Here is a 16988-nt window from a genome sequence, read left to right on the forward strand (position 1 = left end):
CTGTGCTCTTCTTCTGTGCTGGCCTCGGGCACTTGGTCAGTCCTTCCCCTGCAGGCCGTGGGTCTGTGCTCTGTCCCCCTGCCTGCCTCCCTCCCTGCTCCCCTGGCCCTGAGAGCAGGACGAGGTCCCACAGCCAGCCCTGCCATGCATGGGGTGTCAGGAAAGCAGCGTTTGGGTGTGCTGCGATGAGATGGGAAGGGCCCACAGCGCTGCCCAGAGGCTCAGAGCCCCTGCCAGGCACTGAGCTCAGCCCCCATGGCCAATTCAGAAGCTGCTCTGCAGGGTGGGTTGGGCACTGCTGGCTCTGCCTGGCCCCGGGGTGGCTGCAGTGGGGCAGGTGCTTCCCTACACTGAGCGACTGGTCCTCTCCTTGGGTGGGAAACTCGGGCAAGGCATTTGCAGAGCTCCAGGTTATCCTTCCCTTCATTTTGTAGTCGATTTACATGTAGGAGATTTTGACCATGGCAAAGCAAGTGAAATGAATAAAGTACAAAGTTCTGTCAGGTACTAGTCAGACACTGTTGATGCTTTAAGCATGTTAGCCATGTTACAATGGAAAGAAAAGGTGTTTTACATACAGAAATCTACATACATACAACAGCCCAAGACTTCTAGTTTCGTTGTTGTTGCTTAAACAAAGCTACAAGACAATGTTCAGGAACTGACCTTGGACTCTTTCTCCTCCAGGAGGGTCTCCAGCTTCTTCTGTGCAGCACGACCCTCGTGGTCGTCGCTGACTATCAGGATGACGTGGTTCCAGTTGAAGACTCTCATCATCTCAAACCAGACGTTGGCCTGGTGAGAGTAGGGTGGGACCGTGCGCAAAAAGGACAGGTGGATGCTCTGCAAGGAAGAACAAGAGCTCAACACAGACTGTGGGGCTGCCAGCCACGTTTGCAGGGACAGGGACAGGGGCAGGGACAGGGATCCATTCTGGGATGCACACCTTGACCTAACCTCTGGGACCTGCATCCTTCCTTCTGGCTGGGAAGCAAACCCTGGATGTGACTTTGCACCTCTCTGTGGTTAAACCAGAGCATGGCAAAGAGGGCTTTCTGCTTTGTGCTCCATAAATGCACAGAGAAGAAAAGCCTATCGAGCCATGAGTGACCAGCAGTGTTCAGTGCAAATACAGCCTTGCCTCTTGACCTTTTAAATGATTACCAGACAATGGACATCAAAAAGCAGAAGAATTCCCTTCAGAAGGCAAGAGGCAGGTACAGGCAGCTGTGTGCTCGTCATGTGCCATGGCAGAAGTTCAGAAAGGCAGTTTTATAACATGGTCCCTGGCTGTTTCTAGGTCAGCCTGTTCTGCAGCAGCAGGCAGAGGAGGCAGCTCTGGACCTGTGCCCCAGCAAACCTCTCTGCTTGGGTTAAAGACATCATTATGGTTGGCTGATTGTGCAATAGCAATTCCAGCCTAATTAAGTACACTGCTCTTAGGGGAGCAATCAGACCAAAAGCTGGAGCTGACAGAGAGCTTTCAAACAAATGCAGCTTGCCCAAAAAGCCCTAGAGTCAAATATTAGGAAGTGAAAATGCTCATGCCCAGCATGGACCCTGCTTGACAGCCCAGCTATGTGCTGGAGGGAGGCAGGAGCCAGAACTGGAGAGGACAAAAATAAAGCACCATAATATTTCTTTCTCTAAGGCTGAGATGGTTGTTTGAACCAAACAGGGCTTGTCCAGACCTGCTCATCCAGAGACCTGACCCAGAATGGGTCAGAAATGTCCTGAATGGGCCACAGTAGTACACACTGGGAAGGAAAAGTCATCCTGTCCCCCATGGACACACACAGGAGGAACAGACACATCAGATAAATCCTCTTCCTCACACTCCACACAGTGATAATGTCAGACCAGACCAGGAAATGTGTAGAAAAGGATGCAAACTCCCTGCTGTGCTCAGGGCTCTCTGCACAGGCAGGTCCCTGCTCCTGCCCCAGCCCAGCACAGGGGAACGGGGGAGCAGCAGAGCCACCACAGCACTGGGAACACTTCCTGAACCTGAGACACTGAGGAGAAGGGTGGATGTTCAACCAGAGGAGAAAAAAACCAGGAGAGCCCCAACGTGACTCTCAGAGTAGGAGATACAAACATTGGAGTTACAGGAAGAGCAGCTCACCCCAGAAACCCATGGGATTGGGAAAAAGCCCCATAGGGACAAACACTGGAAAGACAACCATGGTGTCCTCACTAACACAGTGTACAAGAGCTCTTTGCAGTCAGCAGAGATGCCCAGGAATTTCCAGGTCCAGCTGCACAGCCTGGGCCAGGGGCACACCACCTGGGTCTAAGCATTTTTAATTTTCAACCCCTGAGCATTTTTTTATTGCTTTAAGGAAATCCAGGTAAAGTGAAACTGGAAATGGGAAAAAATCAGAAGAGGGAAAAGAGATGAAAAAATAACAGAAAAGCCAATATTAGAAAAAGAAATCAGAGAAACACAGGTGTCATGGTTTGAGAGGAGGTGAGTTTTTTTTTTGAGATGCTGTAGTCAAACCAATAAGTACTCAGATTTGAATATTAGCACCTGGTGTAGCCACTGAAGACATAGATATGCCTCTGAGAACACAAGAAGTTAAAAGCAGAAAACTCCCAAGAAAACTTTCTCTTAGTTCCAGTCAGTGAAAAGTTCAAACCTCCCCTACCCAGCTGCTGCGGATGGGCAGGGGAGGGGAAGCCATGCAGCCAGGTAAGGTAAGCCAAGGCCCTGAAGATAGAAAAGTAGAAGAGCACCAAGAAACATCAGGCAGCCACCCCCCCACCCCCACCTTGGAGAAAGAGAAAGAGAGCCAGCCTGTGCCTGTGCCTGTGCCTGTGCCTGTGCCACCTTAAAAATTTAATATCGCGGCCAGCTGAGAGAGAAAGAGAGAAAGTGTGGCAAGAAGGTGCCCAGCAAGACAGCGTAAGAGTTCTAGACAGGCAGAGCCTGAGATTTTTAACCCTTTTCTTAGATGATAGAAACCTTACAAATGCTGATCCTCCTGGAGCTGAATGAGAAGAGAGAGTTGAGATAAAAAGAAATAGGCTACGAGAGAAGTGAAGAAGAATCTTAAGTAGAAAGAAGTGATAGAGTAGCCTTGGCTTGACTTTTCTTCTATAGCCATAGACAGAACCATTTTTTTCCTGTGACACAGAGACTGCATTTAAAAAGAAGCAATAGCTCAGAGTCAAGGGAGTTCAGTGTTGTTATGTGAAAGAGTGTGTAAACAAAGATGATGAGTGAAGAAACTAATTGGTGCCCTCAATCTTCAGTAGAAGAGATCTCTGTTCTTGAGAGCCCTCAGCCCCAAGAAGTGAAATTTAGAGAAAACAAGTGTCCTGAGAGTGAGAGACTGTGCTCTTCTTAAAACTAGACAAAGCACCCTTAAAAAGAAAACCCTAGAAGCAGCTCTGGTCCATGCGCAGTAGTGAGAGCACTGAGCATAGAAAGAAGATGTCACGATGGCAAATGATCTCCAGGCAGTGCCACGTGTGACTGGAAACACAAGAAGTTTCAACTGTGTTTCCAGAGGAAGCCTATGGCACAAGAAAGACTCCTCACTCCTTGATGAACTGAGAATTAATTCTCTAAAAGGTAGTGATAGACTGAAAGTCAGTGATCTAAAAGATAGATGTATTAAAAATTTAGTAAAAAGAAAAAGAATGTTTTTAGAAAGTTTTCATTCTTTCTGTGTGTTTCTTTTTACATATAGTTGTAAGTTTAAAAAGTTTTCTCTTCTTTATTCCTAAGTTAGAGCCTGCTTTGCTCTATTCCTAGTCACATCTCACAGTAGACCCCCAAAAAAATGTATTTTCATAGAAGCACTAGCATTACACCAGCGTCAAACTGTGAGCATTTTAACTGCTTTAAAGAAATCCAGGGAAAGTGAAACTGGAAATGGGAAAAAATCAGAAGAGAGAAAAGAGATGAAACAATAACAGCAAAGCCAATTTTGAAAAAAGAAATCAGAGAAACACAGGTTAAACATCTATAAAAATTCCTTCAATCCCTTTTTCAAATGAAAAAAATCTTTGAAATTTCCATATATTGCATCAAATTACTTTCTAGCTTCCCAACCAGCCTGCAAAAATGGTGTTTAACCAATCATGGTTTTCTTAAGTATTGTAAATACATATCATTGGGTTCAGAGGAAAAAAAATACTGCAAGGTTGTTGGGGGGCAACTTGGTTTAACAGTCCAGACAAATTTGCTTTCTGAGGTGGTGTCAAAAGGGTCATGGACTGACTCTGGTGGTATCTCAGCTCCTGGATCCCTGAACTGTGGTTTTCAAAAGGGATAATGAAGAAAATCTCATGTCAAGTGCTGAGCTGAGATCTCAGGATGAGCACTCATGGTCTGACACAGCTTTTGAAGCACCTGGGACTCCCAAGCATCTTTGCAAGGGCCAAAGATTGGCAGAAAAACGATCAGAGTCCCCCAGAGGTTCACACGGGCAGCTTGTGCTGTGCAGAGGCAGGTGAGGATCCAGCTTGGTGTGATTTGATACCCCCACCCCAGCACACACAGTGACATCCCCCAGGTCCCTGTCACACCCTCTGAAACTCAGCACAGAGCTCAGCTGGGCACGGGCACACAGGCTGCACTGCAGAGGATGGGAGACAGTGATTTATGCACCCTAATTAGCCCATTTTTTGGCAAATAACTGTTAAAAAAGACCTGTGGTTTTTAGCAGAGCCCCTGTGAGACAGCCAGCCCAGCTGGTGGGCTCACTCAGCTGCACCAGCTGTGCCCTTGGTGCTGCTCCAGCCCTTGAACTCAGGGCTGTCATCCCTCCCTCCCTGCCCTCGGATCAGCACACAGCAAAAACTGCTCCTCACTATGAACCCACACTGGCCTTGTGGGGTGCTTTGTAGGATCCTCACCCCTTCCTCTGCTCTGAGTGTGCCTGGTGCCAGCCAGGGCTGCAGTGGGACCATGGCAATGGCTCACAGCAACCCCAAACCCCTCTGCAGCCCACCCACAGCTCAGAGCTCAGCTCTGTGCTCCCTCACTTCATTCTAGCTCTGCAAAAGAGCAGCAAACACAGGCTGGGCTGAAATCCAGTGCCCAAGCTCAGCAGGACCCCAGGGGCTGGAGCCAAAAAGCACCAGAGGGAGCAGAGTTGGGGATATTTCCTGGGAGGGTGGGCAGGCCCTGGCACAGGGTGCCCAGAGCAGCTGGGGCTGCCCCTGGATCCCTGGCAGTGCCCAAGGCCAGGCTGGGCAGGGCTGGGAGCAGCCTGGGACAGTGGGAGGTGTCCCTGCCATGGCAGGGGTGGCACTGGATGGGCTTTAAGGTCCCTTCCAACCCAAACCAGTCTGGGATTCTGTGATGATTCTATGTGGGGTCAGGACTTGAGAGCTGCAAATATCTGATGCAAGCCCATACAAAGAGGAGCTGTTTGAGCAGATGATCCTGTGCGTGTGTGTGTGTGTGTGTGAAAGCACAGACTGTGCATGCACAGCTGTGAGCCTGCAGGAAGCACAGGAGTACATCCCCCTGCAGAGAAGGTACCTGGCTGCTGCAGTCCTGTGCACAGCCAGGCTCTGAGCTGGGGGAGAGCACTGGGGGTGCCTTGGCATGGGGATTTTACCCACAGGGCAAAGGGCATGGCTGGGGCCAGCAGGCAGGGCCTGTGTGTCCCAGCAGGGCCTTGCAGAGTGCCATGAGTGAAGGGTCTGTGACCTTCTGCACTCCTGCCTGCCCAGGGGCTCAGCCAAGACCTGGGGGAGGGATTTTCCCTGCAGGCTGAAGGGAGCAATGTGCCTTTGCTTCATTACCTGTGGCAGGGGGGTCAGCCCCCTGCTAGCAATGCTCTCCCCAGCTGAGCTGCCTGGGGAATTTCAGAGCTTGACAGAGATCCCAATCTGCAGAGCTCCTAAAAATTTGGTAAAATTCACCAGCTGGGCATGAGAAAGAAGTGTTGGCCAGTGTTTCCATGGAGGGAGCCTGCCCACTGCCCCACATGAGAGCTGTGGAGGTGGGAGGGAGCTGAGATAGCTCTGAGATAGCTCAGGGAGGGATTTTGGGGCAGAGCTCAGACTAAAGTGCACTCTCTGCCTTTCCCTGCAGTGCACGGAGGAAGGGATGGGCAGGGCCACTGTGGGGCTGTGGGGCTGCTCTGTCCTGCTCCCAGCTGGAATCTGAGCCTGTGGGGATCTGCTGCCCGTGGGGGCTCCATCAGGCCATCCCTCCACCTCCCTGGCCTGCTCTTGCACTTTCCAGGCTGCCCTGCTGAGGGTTTCCTGCCCTGCTGAGGGTTTCCTGCCCTGCTGAGGGTTTCCTGTCCTGCTGAGGGTTTCCTGTCCTGCTGAGGGTTTCCTGCCCTGCTGAGGGATCTCCTGCCCTGCTGAGGGTTTCCTGCCCTGCTGAGGGTTTCCTGCCCTGCTGAGGGATCTCCTGCCCTGCTGAGGGTTTCCTGCCCTGCTGAGGGATCTCCTGCCCTGCTGAGGGTTTCCTGCCCTGCTGAGGGTTTCCTGCCCTGCTGAGGGATCTCCTGCCCTGCTGAGGGTTTCCTGCCCTGCTGAGGGATCTCCTGCCCTGCTGAGGGTTTCCTGCCCTGTTGAGGCCTGTGCTCCCCACTCCCAGGACAAACATCTCTGTGCTGCACCAAGCAGCCTCTCCAGTCATCACCTGTGGGTGCCAGTGGAGTACAGACCCTGACCTTGTCAACAAAAGCCACTTTTGTCCCCACCTGCACCTTCCCAGCCCTAACAGGGCTCCTGTGAGCATGGGCTGCCAGTGAGACAGTAATAAAGCAGAAAACCCTTTCAGTGAACAAGCCCTGTGAGGGCGTGGAATGGTTCCACTGAGAGCAGGAACCAGAGGGAAATCCATCCCCTGACTGAGAGAGAGACAGACCTCACTTAACCACCAGGGCAAGGTGCTGGAACTGAAGAAGCTCTCCAATTGCAGCATGTCTAAACTCCATTTTCCAACTCCTCCAGCAGCAGAGCAGGTCTCATAATTTATTAATTTATTAATTTATTAATTTATTAATTTATTAATTTATTAATTTATTAATTTATTGATTTATTAATTTATCTCCCTGTTCCTCTGCTGCAATAATCTGCTGTGGGGTGGTGAGGGGCTCAGCAGCCAGGGTGTCCCTCCAGCCCCACAGTCCCAGCCCTCCCTGAGCTGTGCATCCCCAGCTCTGCTCTCACACTCGGTGTCAGCTCAGCCTTTTCATGGTGCCAGCATGTCAGTGCCAGCTCGTTTGTTCCAGCTGAGATGCAGAGCAGAGAGAAACACCCCCAGTGGGCTGTGGGGGACGGGAGCACTGAGGGAGAGTCAGAGGGGGATTTTTGCAATGCTCAGCCCATGAGATCTCCCTGGAGGGCTCTCCATAGCCATGGACACCACAGTGATGGGAACCACTCTGCTGCCTTTACCTTGAGAGTGCCTCTCTCCCCCAGCTCCCTGCTGGCCTCTCTCAGAGGTGATGGATCCCAGAGACCCCTCCCCAGCAGGCAGGGCTGTGCTGGGTGCTCAGAGGGCCTCAGTGGGGAACAGCTCATGATTTCACAAGATGTACAAGGAGGCCAAGCCAGAGTGCTCTGCCTGATAACTGCAATATTATTTCCAGAATAAATGGTTGGATACTGGAGCAGTAAAACTCACTTCCCTTGGGTATCCTTGCTGAAAGACTGGTACAACTCATGGACCACTGTGCTTGACTGGAGATGCTCTGAGAGCATCAAAAGGTTCTGGGCAAACCTGTCCAAGCTGAGGCCCACACCTTTCCTCCCCTGGTAGCCTTGAGAGGACCAAAATTAACCCAACTTCAGCCCCCTGTGAAATTCAGCTAAAATTGTCTGATGCCTCCAAAACCAATTAGGGGCATACATAAAAAGTGATCCTACAAGCTTGTTTCCATAGAAACTAAGCTGAAAGATATAATTTCCTGAATTAAAACAAAAAAGAAAGCAAGCTGATCACTGGAAACCAAAAAGGGAACAGCTGAATATCCCTGTGTCACGAGCCAGCCTGTCCTGCATGGCATGTGCAGAACCTTCCACTGTCCTGTCCCACAGCTCCACACCCCTCTGTCCCCCACTCCACTCCCACCTCTGCTGTCCCCTCCACTATCCAAACATCCTTTGTTCCTCTCCCCAGTCCCTGCCTGCAGCTCCTGTTCTTCAGAGAGCTCCAAGCCTTGGTGGGCAGGAGGCTGAGCACGATGCCAGCCAGGCAGGGGCTCCCTGAGGGTGTGGGGTGGGCAGCCTGGGCTCCCTGCCCAGCCTCTGCCAGGCAGGTGCACCCCTGAACCTGCTCAACACCCCAAATGTTCCTTGGAGAGCATCTCCCTGCCAGCACACTGGGTCACCACTGTGGGTCTCTCCCCCAGCCCTGAAGGGAGCCAGGAGGGGGCTATGGGGCTGCTCTGCAGAAAACAGGTTTTAAAAAGGACAAGATTGGCAGAAGGAGAGGACAGGTCAGCCCTGGGGCTGAGCACTGCAGGCCAGCACAGGTGGGCAGGGCTGCTTTGCTGGGCACAGCCCTGCAGAGATGGAGCAGAGAGGAGGGGCAGGGTCCCCTCTTGCTGCCATGGTGGGCCCTGTGACAAGGACCCTCCCAGTGACATTCCTGTCAGATCTGTCTCCTCCCCAGAGCAGCAAGAAGCAAATCCCCCCTGAACACTTCCTGCCTGCTCTGCCAGCTCTGCTGCCATCCCTTTCCATCTCCCCATGCCTGGTGGGACCCTGGCAGGGTGTGAAGCTCCCCAGCCCTGCCAGCCACCATCACCATCCTGGCTTGCTGACCACCCTGCCATGGCTTCCCTGCTGGGAGATGCCAAAATCTGCTGCTCTAGCCAAGCAGTGCTGCTGGTGCCTCTCTGGGAGCTGCTGCTCCTCCTCCTGAAATTTGACTTTATTTACCATGTAGGTGGAGTGACTATTTTTGCACTGAACATTTACATTTGTGAATATTCACATTTTCCAAGCAAAGGCTGATTCGTGCTTTGAAGCAGGCTCGATCTCACCCACTGAGCTCGTGTGCTGGATGAAATCCTGCAATGGCATTTGGAAGGCCTCGCTCTGCTCAGCTCCTCCTTTTGCCTTTCCTAAGGCTTTAGGTGTTTGCCAAACAGGCTGTGAGCTGAGGGCCAGGGCAGGACCTCATTGTCCAGGACCTCATCCAGCCTGGAAGTCTCTGAGTTCCCACGGGGACAGCTGAGACATTGGAATCTGAGCCTCTGTCTTGAGTGCTGAATGCCAGCCATGTGAAGCCTCAGGATATTCTGTCATCTCCCCCTACCAATATCCCACAAACTCAGAGATGTGAATGCAACCAAACAACCTCCCAGCCCCAGAGAGATCCTGTCCAATGTTCAGGCTCTGACAGGACCCTCTGGCCCTCCCACGCCCCCCCAGCCCCCAGGAGCCCCTGGCTGGCAGCAGAGAGCAGGGCAGGAGCCAGCCTGTGCCTCTGCCCTGGCTGGAGAGCAGCGAGCCCGGCAGCCTGGCACAGCAGCGCTGCAGAAATCATCCGGGGCTATGTAGGTCAGCACTGGCAGCTGCAAAAAAATGATGTACCCTGGAATGCAGGGGAGAGAGAGGGAGAGAGAGGGAGCTGCAGGCTGGGCTGGAGAGGGCAGACGGACAGACACAGAGAGTGCAGACATCATGAGCCCTCCTGCCGGGCACTCCTGATTTACAGCACACGTATGAGGTACCAGAAGCATGCATCAGTTACCTTATCAGAGTATATAGACATGCGTGTTGTCAGACCAATGACAGGGATCCTGTAGAAGCCAGCTGTGTATGATACAGGTGTTGGTGTTAGGTGATCGTTGGGAGCAGGAGGGTGACTAACTAATATTGCATAGACCTGTAGGACAGGATACACGACACAAACATTATTTCACGGGAGCGCAACGGCCATCGAGCGTGATTTTTTTTCCCCTTTTCTTTTCTGCAATGCTAAACAGCCCCACGTTAACATGACAATGGCACTGCAATGGCTCGGAATGGGGAAGAAAGGGCTGTGCCGGGAGCAGGGGTGCTGTGCCCCGGCTGGAGGGGATGGCTCTGCTCAGGGTTCCGTCCTAATGGAATGCCGTGCCCAGGCGCTCCGCTCGCTAAACTAATAACTGCCAGGGATTAAAGGAAAGCATCTCCCTTCCAGTCACACTGTGTAATGCGATTTCTTTAACCACACATTTAATACTCGGTCGTAATTCCCCTCTGAGGACCATTAGGAACAAAGTGGTCAGCTGGGACTGTGGCGGGAGCGGGAGCGCGGAGCCAGGGAGCGCATCAGCCATCTGGCCCTGGGCACAGGAATGGCAGAGCCCGGAGGGCGGGGGCAGGAGCCGGGATCTGGGCTATACCAAAATGCGAGAGGAGGATCTCGGCAAAATTCTGCTGTTACAGCAGGGCTGGGATTTTTGTCTCCAGCAGGATCCTACTTTGTGTCAAAGGGAGAGGAGGGAGCTGGGTACTCCCTGGGGATCCTTTATTACACCAATGCCCTTTCGAAGCACAAGGAATGTCCCCAGCTGGTGACAGATCTCCAGCTAGGGCGAATCAGTGCAAGGACTTTGATGTCTGGAGGAAATAACTCTTCCTTCTCCAAGCATCTGCCCAAGCCCCAGGATGTGCCCAGCGCCTGGGCTGGAGGGACAGATTGCCAGGACAGGAGAGGAGGATGGAGCCTGCCTGGGGAAGGGCCCCTGGGGTCTGGGGGAAGAGGGAGGATGGAAGAGGGAGGATCCTGCTTGGCATTGGGAGGGAGTAAATTGAGGGTGCATAGGGAGCTGGGCCAGGGGCTGGAGACCCTACGTGGGAGTAGGGAGAAACTGCTAGAGAATAGGTTGGGAAGGTGCTGGGGATGCAGGAGGAGGGGATGCCCTGGGCAGAGGTGCCCAGTGTGACACAGGGGGTGAGGACCCGCACTCAGCAGGGCGCTGGGGCAGGAGCAGGCTCGGGGACAGCGGCGGGGCCGTGCGGGGCTCGGTTTGTGCCGTGGCGCACCGCAGCACCGGCAGGAGCCATTTTGGGTGCGCGGGCTGCCAGCCCCTCCTGTGCCCCGCAGCCCCCGCTCGGGCACGGCGCCAGCGAGCGGGGACCGAGCGGGGACCGAGCGGGGCACAGCGGCCGGGACAGCCCCGGCGTGTGGGACAGAGCGGGCACCCCGAGCCCAGCGCCCCGGCAGCCCCGGCCGCGCTGCCCCCGCACGGCTGTGCCCGTCCCCACGCTGCGCGGGGACCAGGCGGGGAGGGGGCACGGCCACGGGCATCCATCGGCCGGCAGCGCTGAATGGAGCCTCGGCTCAGTGCGGGACCCGCTGAGCCTCCCCCGCTGCCAGGGGACAGCGGCGAGAGCCCGCGCTGCCCGGCCCGGCCACCTCCCCAGGGCTGTCCCGGCCACCCCGCACCGCCACGGCGGGAGGCTGAGCCGCCAAGGGTCAGCTCTGCCCCGCGCTGACAGCGCCCTGCCCTGCCGGCCGTGGGTGCCGCACGCGTTTCCCTGCGCCCTGGGGCGGCCCGGGCTCCGTTCGTGCGGACCGGGGGCGCGTTCCCATCTGCGAGGGCCCACGCGGACCTGCCGCGGCTGCGGGGTGGGCTGGAGGGGGGGTCTGTACCTGCCCGCCCGTCCCCCGATGGCCCCGACTGACGGCCTGGGGGGTTCGCCGGGCTCTGCACCCAGGGCAGGGGAGGTGGAGAGGCCGGGCCAGGGCTGCCCGGGGCACCCCAGGCTGCCCCCGCCGGCGCCGGGGGCTCGGGCTGCACCCAAAGGTGCGCTGAGAGTCACCCGGGGCACAGGAGCGAGGAGCATTCTGTGCTCTGTGCACAGTCATGCACAGCACACACCGAGTCTGTGTGCGTGTGCACCCTGGGTCTGTGTGTCCGTGTGTCTGTGTGTCTGTGCGTGCCATGCCTGTGTGTCTGCACCCTCAGCCGTGTGTGCCCTTGTCCCGGGTGTGCGTGTGGCAGTGGGTGTGCCAGGTCCCTCACACAGATGTGTGTGTCCAAGTGTCACAGCAGCTGTGCAGGCTGGCACAAAGGCAGACGTGTTGTGTGTGAGCCCATGTTTGCACAGCAGTGCAGTGTGCACATGGAGTGTGTGTGCACATGGAGTGTGTGTGTGTGTGTGTGCACGTGGAATGTGTGTGTGCACACGGTGTGTGTGTGCATGGAATGTGTGTGTACACGGTGTGTGTGTGTGCATGGAATGTGTGCACATGGAATGTGTGTGTCTGTGTGTGTGTGTGCATGGAATCTGTGTCTGCATGGAATGTGTGCACATGGAATGTGTGTGTCTGTGTGTGTGTGTGCATGGAATCTGTGTGTGCATGGAATGTGTGCACATGCAGTGCAGCCCATGAACATTCCCACATGTATGTAAAGGCACAATCTGTGTGCATGCATGGTGCTCCCTGTGCCCACGTGTCCCCCCAGTTTGGGGGTGCCTGGCTCTGTGTGTGCCCGTGGTGCCTGTGTGTGGTGTAGGTGTGTGTGCACATTGCTGTGTGCATGCACAGCATTGGCTGGGCATGTATGTGCACAACCCAGGGCATGGGGGCCTGTGTGTGCCCAGAGTGTGAGCCTGTGTGTGCCCAGGGGCTCTGTGTGAGCCTGTGTGTGCACAGGGACTGTGTGTGAGCCTGTGTGTGCACAGTGTGTGAATCTGTGCATGCCTGGGCTTCGTGTATGAGTCTGTGTGTGTGCCCTGGGTGTGTGTGTGAGCCTGTGTGAGCCTGAGCTTCATGCGTGAGCCTGTGCGTGCTCAGGGGCTGTGTGTGAGCCTGTGTGTGTCCTGGTATGTGTGAATCTGTGCATGCCTGGGCTTTGTGTGTAAATCTGTATGTGCCAGGGTCTGTGTGTGAGCCTGTGTGTGTCTGAGCTTCATGTGTTAGTCTGTGTGTGCTCAAGGGCTGTGTCTGTGTTAGTTTATATGTGCTTAGGCTTCGTGTGTGAGTCTGTGCCTGCCTGGGCTTTGTGTGTGAGCCCGTGTGTGCCCTGGTGTGCATGTGGGTGCTTGTGTGCACCCCAGAGTGCGTGTGTGATCCCTGTGTGCCCTGAGGGGGGTGTGTGTGTGCCTGCGTGTGCCCCAGGGCTGTGGGGGTGCCCCTGTGTGACCCAAAGTGCTAGTGTGAGCCCGTGTGTGCCCGGGGGCATGTGATGCCCATGGGGCGTGTGTGTGTGAGCTTGTGCATGCTCTGAGGCCCGTGTGTGAGCCCATGTGTGACCCGGGTGGGCGCTGCAGGTGGCCCTGCGTGCCCTGGGCGGTGTGCGCGAGCCTGTATGTGCCTGGGGGCTGTGCAGGTGCCAGTGAGTGCCCCAGGGCGCCTGTAGGTGCCAGTGTGTGCCCCAGGGTGTCTGTGGGTGCCCGTGAGTGCCCCAGGGTGTCTGTGGGTGCCCGGGTGTGCCCAGGCTGTTTGCGGGTGCCCGGGTGTGCCTGGGGGTGCGGGGAGCGCTCAGCCGGCCGCGCTTACATAAAGGCTGCAATGCGGGCAGCGCGCCCCGGGCCCGGGCAGACCCCGCACGGCTCGGCTCGGCTCGGCTCGGCTCGGCCGGGGGGCACCGCGGGGCCGGGGCGGGGTGGCCGCGGGGGCGGCCGCTCGGGTCCCGCCGGGGCCGGGGCGGGGAGGGGGTCGCCGTCCCGGGGTACCTGGCTGGAGATGAGGTCCTCGCAGACGGACAGGGCCATCTGGATGGCGTTGGGCTTGTGGGTGACGGAGGTGGCGTTGAGCTGGAGCTTCCAGGTGCCGTGCCGCTTGTTGGCCTGGTTCACCGCCTCGCGGAAGATCTGCTCGTGCTTCTTGGTGCTCAGCACCGCGCCGATATTGACGATCTTCGGGTCGCAGCCGGCGCGGGCGAAGGACGAGGAGAAGAGGAGGGCGAGCAGCAGCAGCCGCATGGTGCTCATCCACGGGCGGCCCGGAGCCCGCCGGGCCCCCCGCGCCCCCCGCCCGCCCGCCCGCCCCGCGGGCCGCCCGCCCGGCTCAGCGCGGCCCCATCGGGCTCGGCCCCCGGGCCGTGCCGGCGCTCGGCGCGGGCGCTGCGGGCGCTGCCGGGCGCTCTCCCCGGTGCTGAAGCGCCCGCGCCGCCGCCGCCGCTGCGCCCCGCCCCGCCCGCCCCGCGCTGCCGCAGCGCCCGCCCCGGCCCGCCCCCGGGACCCCCGCCCGCCCCGGGCGCTGCGGCAGAGCCCCCCTCCCCTCCTTCCCCTGCCGCGGGGTGCGCGGGGTCGCTGCGGGGTCGGTGGCACCGCTGGCAGGGCGCGGGTCCCGCCGGCCCCGTGCGGGTGCGGGGTGCGGATGCATCCCGCCGCTCCTGCGAGAGTCGCTTGTGCGGGGGGTGCGGGGCTGAGCTCCGGGGGTCCCGCTCCGCCCTTTTCACCTGCAGTGCCCTTTCGGGATCAGGGCATTCCCGCTGCCTCGGGAGGCACGGATGCACTGGGCATTCGGCAAACCAGGGACTGGGGGTAAGACACGGTCCATGGGTTTGTTCTCTACACCAATATTGCCAGTTATGCAGCACCTCTGAAAAGCACACTTCCGCAACTCTGCCTGGGCACAGCTGTGTGTGACATGGACTCTGTCATGGTCTGTGTGCACTCCAGTGCTGGGGAACCCTCCCTTGACCAGCAGAGCTCCTGGGCAGAGATGTTCGGCTGACGCTCAGCCTGGTTCCTTGGCTTCACTCTGTCCCTCCAGACAGAGCCACCACTCTTCCAGACATTAGCTCACAGGGCAACCAGCCATTTCCCTCCGTTAAATTCACCAAATTACGCTGGGATATAACCTTAAGATTTCTCTGTTGAGGAGATCTCTTGGGGTTCTCATAATCTACCTGTTGTTGGGCTACCATTAGCCTCCCTTAAGGAAATGGAGGCACAGCATCCACTGGCCAACATCTGGAGGGCAGTCCAGCTCCATGGCAGAAAGAGACTGAGTTTCACTCCTGGACTGCGTCTGTCCCGTTCCAGGGCCACAGGGGTGAGGTGGCCAGAACAGCACATTGCTCCCCAGACCTGCCACTTGGGCCTTTTTGGAGAAAAACAACGCGTTTCAGGTAGTGAGAGGGTGTTGCTTTGTCACTGCATGGGGCAAACGGCACAGCCAGCCCGGGCAGGGAATAGACTGAGCACTGCACAACCAAAACCACCGGGGATATTTTTACACCGCCATTTCTGGGGTGCTGCTGCAGCCCACCTCTGTCCTTCCTTTGCAACGTGAGTTGAAGCAGAATATTTTCCCCCAACGCAAATTTTCTCACTGGCATCTCTGAAGTGCGAGTTGCCATGGAAACCATTTTGCCTGTGTCCCACATTGCCCACATGCACTCGGAAGGAGCTGCAGGAGCAAAATGGCCGTTGTGTAACGCTGCAGGGCTCAGCATGCCGGGCTCGGGGCTCTGCAGCCTCTTCCAGCCATGAGACCCTCTGAGGAAGCTGCAGACCATGGCCTGGGGAGGCAATGAAAGCCATGGAGGTTGTGATGCGCTCCCTGAGAGAAGGAAAATGGCCCCACCTCGCCTTAACTCTTGCAGTGCTTGGCATGGAGCTCCACACCAACCCTGCTGTGCTCCTGGAACAGACTTCCAGGAAAGCTTAACCCTTTTCAGTGTCCCCATGTCATTGGTACTCCTCCACGCATGGAGCTGAGGGCCTGGCTGGATTCACACGGTGTGGGTTTGTCTTGAAGGGACAGAGGGTGAAAGCCAAAGAGGGTTGCAGCCCTACCCTCAGTGTGCACAGAGCTGACTTCATTCCTTCCTCTGCTACCAGGTGCACCTGCAATGGGTTTTGTGGGAAGAAACTGTTCTGGAGTGGGCTGTACAGACCTGGATCCTGGTGGGTGTGATGGCAGTAGAATAACAAAGTCAAGACCTGGCCACAGCAGGTGGCTTGGCAGAGAAGACAAAGGAAAAAGGCAGGCTCTGAAACGTTATTCAGAGTGCAAGAGCTCTTTCCCTCTCATTACCTGGAGTTCCCTGCAGGGAAAAGGAGTGCAGCTATTGAGTCCTTCTTGTGCTGCCCAGAAGTGTGGGATGGCCACGCTTAGGATGGAGCCTACCATGCTGGCAGGCTCTTCCCTCTGTGCCTCCATTCATTTTTTGTCTCCAGAGACTCTTGTTTCTGGCACAGTTGTGGAGACCTGAGAAAAGCCTGCTTCCCTCTCAGGTCCTGCCCCCATGGCTGTGCTGGCAGCAGGAGCAGCCCGGGTGACAATGCCCCCAAGCCAGGCACAGCCAGCACAGATGTTGTCACCCCATGAGTCTCCCTCTCGCTGTGTCCTCAGGCTCTTTGATGCTCTGAAGGCAGAGGAGTGTGCAGGGCTTTCCCAGGTGGGAGCCACCTCCACCAGCTGCTCCTGGCAGCCAGGGCTGCTCTCTCCTTTCCCTGTTGCTGCTCCTGGCACGTCGTGGCCTCCTCCTTGGCCATGGCTGAGGGCAGGAACTGACCTGGGCTGGCTGTTAGCAATTACTGCAGTGTGATGCTGCTCTTCATGTGGCACCTCTTGGATGCAGGGGTTGGACACGAGCATGGGAGGGCTGTGGGTGAGCTGTCCCCTCACCAGTGGGTGCTGTAATTCCTCCCATGGCCAGAGTGACTCAGTGTAAAACCTGGAGACATCAGAGGAGCAGCACTGAACCCAGCAGGAAACTTCACCTGCCTCAGGGTAAGGCATCAGTCCCGGTGGTGGAAAAGGCAATGGGGAATTTCATAGAAGATGAAATTAAGTATTAGGAATATGCAATTTGTGCCACTTCTTGTGGAGCTACCAAACAATTCTTCTTTTGAGAAAGCAGAAATGGAATTGAGAGCAGTAGCTGCAATCCAGGCTGTGGAAATGGTTCCTGTGTGCAGCTGCAAGGTTAATCTGAGGTGTAAAATGGAGCAAAGCACACACAGAGTGCCCATGGCAAGGCTCCAAGGCCTGGTACTGAAGAGCTGCCATGGGATGTGGGTGTTCCTACAGGGATGAAAGGATTTGCAATGCAGTTGCCACTTCAGTATTCCTGCCTTTGCTCTGGAAGCAATCACTGGTG

The 16988-nt window shown here is 56.3% G+C and overlaps 1 protein-coding gene across 18 annotated transcripts in view; it reads right to left on the minus strand.

The window, feature by feature from the left end:
* The window catches only part of GRIN1 (glutamate ionotropic receptor NMDA type subunit 1), a 40314-nt gene extending 26420 nt beyond the window's left edge, over window positions 1-13894 (minus strand). For all 18 annotated transcript variants that reach the window (XR_010784771.1, XR_010784768.1, XR_010784772.1 and 15 more), the window contains exons 1-3: window positions 13606-13894; window positions 9686-9820; window positions 667-843 (exon numbers count right to left, since the gene is read on the minus strand). Coding sequence is in view for 11 of the 18 variants with exons in the window: in XM_066563191.1 (XP_066419288.1) it covers window positions 667-843; window positions 9686-9820; window positions 13606-13863 (570 nt within the window). In the remaining 7 variants the exon portion in view is untranslated. The remainder of the gene's footprint in view (window positions 1-666; window positions 844-9685; window positions 9821-13605) is intronic.
* Window positions 13895-16988: the final 3094 nt, after the last annotated feature.

This window comes from Molothrus aeneus, chromosome 19 (assembly GCF_037042795.1).
Source record: "Molothrus aeneus isolate 106 chromosome 19, BPBGC_Maene_1.0, whole genome shotgun sequence".
Lineage (NCBI taxonomy): Eukaryota > Metazoa > Chordata > Aves > Passeriformes > Icteridae > Molothrus > Molothrus aeneus.